Source organism: Urocitellus parryii, chromosome 10 (assembly GCF_045843805.1).
Source record: "Urocitellus parryii isolate mUroPar1 chromosome 10, mUroPar1.hap1, whole genome shotgun sequence".
Taxonomy (NCBI): domain Eukaryota; kingdom Metazoa; phylum Chordata; class Mammalia; order Rodentia; family Sciuridae; genus Urocitellus; species Urocitellus parryii.
The window spans coordinates 136,311,180-136,315,629 of NC_135540.1; the positions used below are offsets into that span (position 1 = coordinate 136,311,180).

The 4,450-nt window shown below is 57.6% G+C and overlaps 1 protein-coding gene across 1 annotated transcript; it reads left to right on the forward strand.

The window, feature by feature from the left end:
- Positions 1-245: 245 nt before the first annotated feature.
- Positions 246-2,717, forward strand: Nkx3-2 (NK3 homeobox 2). The gene is made up of 2 exons (XM_026403978.2): positions 246-711; positions 2,182-2,717. The coding sequence occupies exons 1-2, from the start codon at positions 246-248 to the stop codon at positions 2,715-2,717; spliced, it is 1,002 nt and encodes a 333-aa protein (XP_026259763.1).
- The last annotated feature ends 1,733 nt before the right edge of the window (positions 2,718-4,450 follow it).

Sequence of the window (4,450 nt, forward strand, 5' to 3'; positions counted from 1 at the left end):
GTCTGGCGCTGGATTCAGGGGGCGGGGGTCTCCAGGCGGGGTGGGCCTCGGAGGTGGGGGCGAGGGTCGGAGCAGATCCTGGATAGAGGGAGGCGGGGGCTGCTGAGCTGCGCAGTAGTGGGCTGCGAGGCCTGGCGCGCCCGGCTCACTCGCGCTCGGGTTGCTGGCGTCCTCTGTCTGGCTCGGAGCTGCCCCGCGCCCCAGCTGCCCGCCCGGCCGGCCGCCCGCTCCGGCCCGCGGCGCAGATGGCTGTGCGCGGCGCCAACACCTTGACGCCCTTCTCCATCCAGGCGATCCTCAACAAGAAAGAGGAGCGCGGCGGGGTGGCTGTGCCGGAGGGGCGCTCGGCGCCTGGGAGCACAGCGGTGGCGGTGGCCGCAGCGCCCGCTGTCTGTTGCTGGCGGCTCTTTGGGGAGACGGACGCGGGTTCGCTGGGGGGCGCCGAGGACTCACTGCTAGCGTCTCCTGCCCGGGCCAGAACAGCTGCGGGGCAGACTGCGGAGACCCCGGGAGGCTGGGACTCGGACTCTGCTCTCAGCGAGGACAACGAGAACAGGCGGCGCTGCGCGGACGTGCCGGCAGCCAGCGGGGCCGGCGTGGCCGGGGGGACCCTGGGCCTCGACCAGCCGGTCTGCGAGTTGCACGCCGCCAAGGACCTGGAGGAGGAAGCCGCTGGCCGGAGCGACAGCGAGATGTCAGCCAGCGTTTCAGGTCTGCTGGCTTTGGGGAAAGGGGGCTGAACCAGGAGGTCACCGTGGGGAGTAGGGTGGGCCTGCAGCGGAGGCAAACTGAGCCTGGGGGCTCAGCTTCTGGCCAGGTCCCAAGGTTCTGCACATTGGCGAGGACTTCCCTGACCCTCTGGGAACTGGAACCCCCAGAGGTTGAGGAACTCCTCAAAGCCCTGCTTCCTCGAGGCAGTGTGCCCTGGACCGGGTTGGAAGTGAACAGTTGCATTCTGCGCTGGGAGAGCTCGGCGGAGTTCATCGTCAGTGCCTTAGCTGTGTCTGTCCACAAATCCTCAAAGTCAGCAAAAGGGGACCAGAGACCTCAGGTAGACAGTGATCTGGCCGTGGCCCAATACCCTAACGTCTGGATATCCCACGACTCAACCTTTTCCTAATCCGAATAAATTGTGAAGGACACCTCCAAGTGGGCCAGAGCCCAGGACATAAAGAAAGAGAGGCTTTGGGGGGGTAAAGGCTGGTTTAGTTTTTCAACCCTAGGGATGGGAGAGCAGGATCTGGGAACAAACTCAGTAGCCACCTGAAGGAAGAGGGTGAGTTTGAGGTCAGAACTAAGGCACCCAGGAGAGGAGACTCCTCAGCCAGAAGCTGAAACATTTCTTGGTGTGAAGTTGACCCCGGTGCAAGCTACTGTAGGCCTAGCCTGGCTCAAAGCAGGCAAGCACAGTAGACCACTGTACTGGGGTGCTCCAGGGAGAGCGGGAGAAGAAACTTAGGACCGGAGCCAGGGAAAGACACCTCGCTGCACCACTCAATCCCTCTTCTCATTTTCTCGGGAAGAGAGTCGGAAAACCCACCTAAAGCCTTGGCGCTGCAATCCAAGGCAATCGGGGAAGAACAGTCCACTTACCTCTGGTTCCAAGATCTGTTCCCCCGACATTCCCTTTACGTGTAGCCAATGCGTGTGTGCTGTGACAACACACATTTGTGAGTGTGAGTGTGCGGAGGCGGTGAGCCCGAGGAGGAACACAGAAACGCAGTCTAGACCTCCAAGGCTCGTTGCTGAGAGCCGAGGGCTTGCAGGGATGCTCAGGCCCAGCGTCCCACGTTACTAAGGGGACACGTTACTAAGGGGAACCTGGAGCTCAGAGTGCACGGGAAACACAGCGCTGGCACAGTTGCTGATTCGTTTACCCTCACCAGAGAGGCCTAGATGCGAGAAGCGGATGGCATAGGCTTCTGAGACATGAGTCCGGAGCCCACGGATTCCGGAACTTCACCTCAGTTTTGGTGGGATCAAAGTGTATTTCCGGCCCCAACTAGTCTGGGTGGCCCCTACAGTTGAGACTCAGACTCACTCTGCGACTCTGTCATTCTCTTGTTGAATTTTTTTACTAGTGCATAATAGAATAGTGTGGTTCATAGTGGCATATTCGTACACGCACATAATCTCATCAATGTGACGGCCTCTTGTTTTTGTTTCCTTCGGGGTCTGCAGGCGACCGCAGCCCGAGAGCCGAGGATGACGGTGTTGGCCCCGGAGGTGCCCGCTTGCCAGGGCTGTGCAGCGGGGCGGGCGGCGGAGGCAGCGGCGGGCCGGCGGGCGGCGCAGAGGAGGAGGAAGAGCCCGCTGCGCCCAAACCCCGAAAGAAGCGCTCCCGGGCCGCTTTCTCCCACGCGCAAGTCTTCGAGCTGGAACGTCGTTTTAACCACCAGCGCTACCTGTCCGGGCCCGAACGCGCTGACCTGGCAGCGTCACTGAAGCTCACCGAGACTCAGGTGAAGATTTGGTTCCAGAACCGTCGCTACAAGACCAAGCGCCGGCAGATGGCCGCCGACCTGCTGGCCTCGGCGCCCGCAGCCAAGAAGGTGGCAGTAAAGGTGCTGGTGCGTGACGACCAGAGACAGTATTTGCCGGGCGAGGTGCTGAGGCCACCTTCGCTTCTGCCACTTCAGCCCTCCTACTATTACCCTTACTACTGCCTCCCGGGCTGGGCGCTGTCCACGTGCGCCGCCGCTGCAGGCACCCAGTGAGCCGCCTGGAATCACCCAGTGATTCCTGCGCCCTAGCGCCGACCTCTGTGCAGGTTGTACTCTGTGCAGGGGCGCTCAGCCCAAGGGGCAAGTGCAGGATCAAGTCCAGCTCTGGCTCCGCCAGTCAATACGTGTGAGCTGAACTAAGTCAGCCCAGAGGGGGCGCCGTTTTTTTCTAATTTGAACAGAGTCACCCCATGGCCTAGGAGCCCTACTTGCCCCTCACCTGCCTGTAAGCCCCGGGACACTATTTATTACCACGACTGTGGATTTGGATTCGGATTTGGATTGTGTTCCCCTGGGGACGGTGTTTCCCCGGAGCAGAGAGGACTCCTGGAGACCACAAAGCCTGAATCCCCAGAAATTCAGGCCTGCCGAGAGCTTCGTGCGCTAGGCCACACTAGTTCATGGTATCCATGCTACCGATCTATGTGTATCTACATAACTCTTATTTTTGAAAATTGCATTTGTGACAAAGGAGTGCGGAAGCCTGGCTGCCCCAGGCCGGGGGGTGATTTGAACTGTGAAGGGTTTGGTTTTGGGGGCTTCCGCCCATCCCTCCAGAGCACGGACAGGGGTACCCTATAGGGTGCTGAATGTAAGAAAAGGAACCTCTAAGCGTGGGGCAGGTCAGGAAGCCCCCACACTTTCCCTTTCCCAACGAAGTTCAGGGCCGTGCCCAAATGGGAAGTGCATGAGAGCCCCTAATGAGAGGAGAGCACACCCTGAGCTGCCTTTCGCAGAAACTTGCCTTTATTTTTTTTTTTTATTTTTCAAAGGAGGTTAAGACTTGTAGCACTTTTCAGTTGTTTGTAATCAAATAACGGTTATTTTTGTATTCAATGTGAATATCCCCGGCCAGCCTTCCCACGGCGTCCTCCGCAGTCCAGCCGCTTGGCCCTTGGTTTCTACCAGACCCCCTCGGGACTTCTGCGCTCTGGCTCGGGACTCCCCTTTTTACTCCTCACCTCTTCCTAAAACAGGTGATCCTACCTGTCTGGTCAACCTCGCCGCTTTTCGCCTCCTTAAGGGCACTGTGCACTCAACTAGAATATTATCTTTAAAAAGATTTGTGAAGTTTGGAAACTATTCGCTGTATTTTTTTTATTTATAAACTTTTAGTTTAACTTGCCCTCCTTGAAGCCTTGTTTTCTCTGAAACTCTCGCGCTTTGGGGGAACCAACAATGCGGGTTGGAAGTGGCTGGAGCTCACGTTCCCAGACTCTTTTTCCTCTTGGACTGGGGACGTCTTGCCTCCCCAGGAGCGGCCCCCATCGTGCAGGAAGGGCTTGAACCCACTCAGCTCAGGGAACCGCCACTTTGGGGGGGGGGGGTTGTAGGAGTCACGGGTGAATCCCACTGAATCCCCTAGCCAATTCTAGGAATCCTTGTTTTCTCCAGGGCATAGTTGAACCCACAGCCAATTTCCATGCCCTTCTCTAATCTGGGGACATTTTCGAGTCCTCTGCTTTCGATTTTCGGAGCATTTCTCTTAAGTGACCCAGTTTTTATTTCATTCCCAAAACGGGCTAGTAAACACTCCAGCTTGAAATTCTGAACCAATTTTCCAGGGAAGGAGCACCTTGGGCATTTTTCTCTGCTGGGAGCAAATAGTGCTCAATGGTGTTTCAAAGCGCTTCTGCTCCTTCAATGACATGTCGTCGTTTTTCTCTGTACCGAAATCCATTGGGGGAGCAGAAGATGGGCTGGGCGAGGTTTATTTATTACTCCAC

Excerpts from the sequence above, each read along its gene's own strand:
- Nkx3-2 (XM_026403978.2), top strand. The coding sequence starts at position 246 with ATGGCTGTGCGCGGCGCCAACACCTTGACGCCCTTCTCCATCCAGGCG. Across the intron at positions 712-2,181 it reads GATGTCAGCCAGCGTTTCAG|GCGACCGCAGCCCGAGAGCC; the intron begins GTCTGCTGGCTT and ends CGGGGTCTGCAG.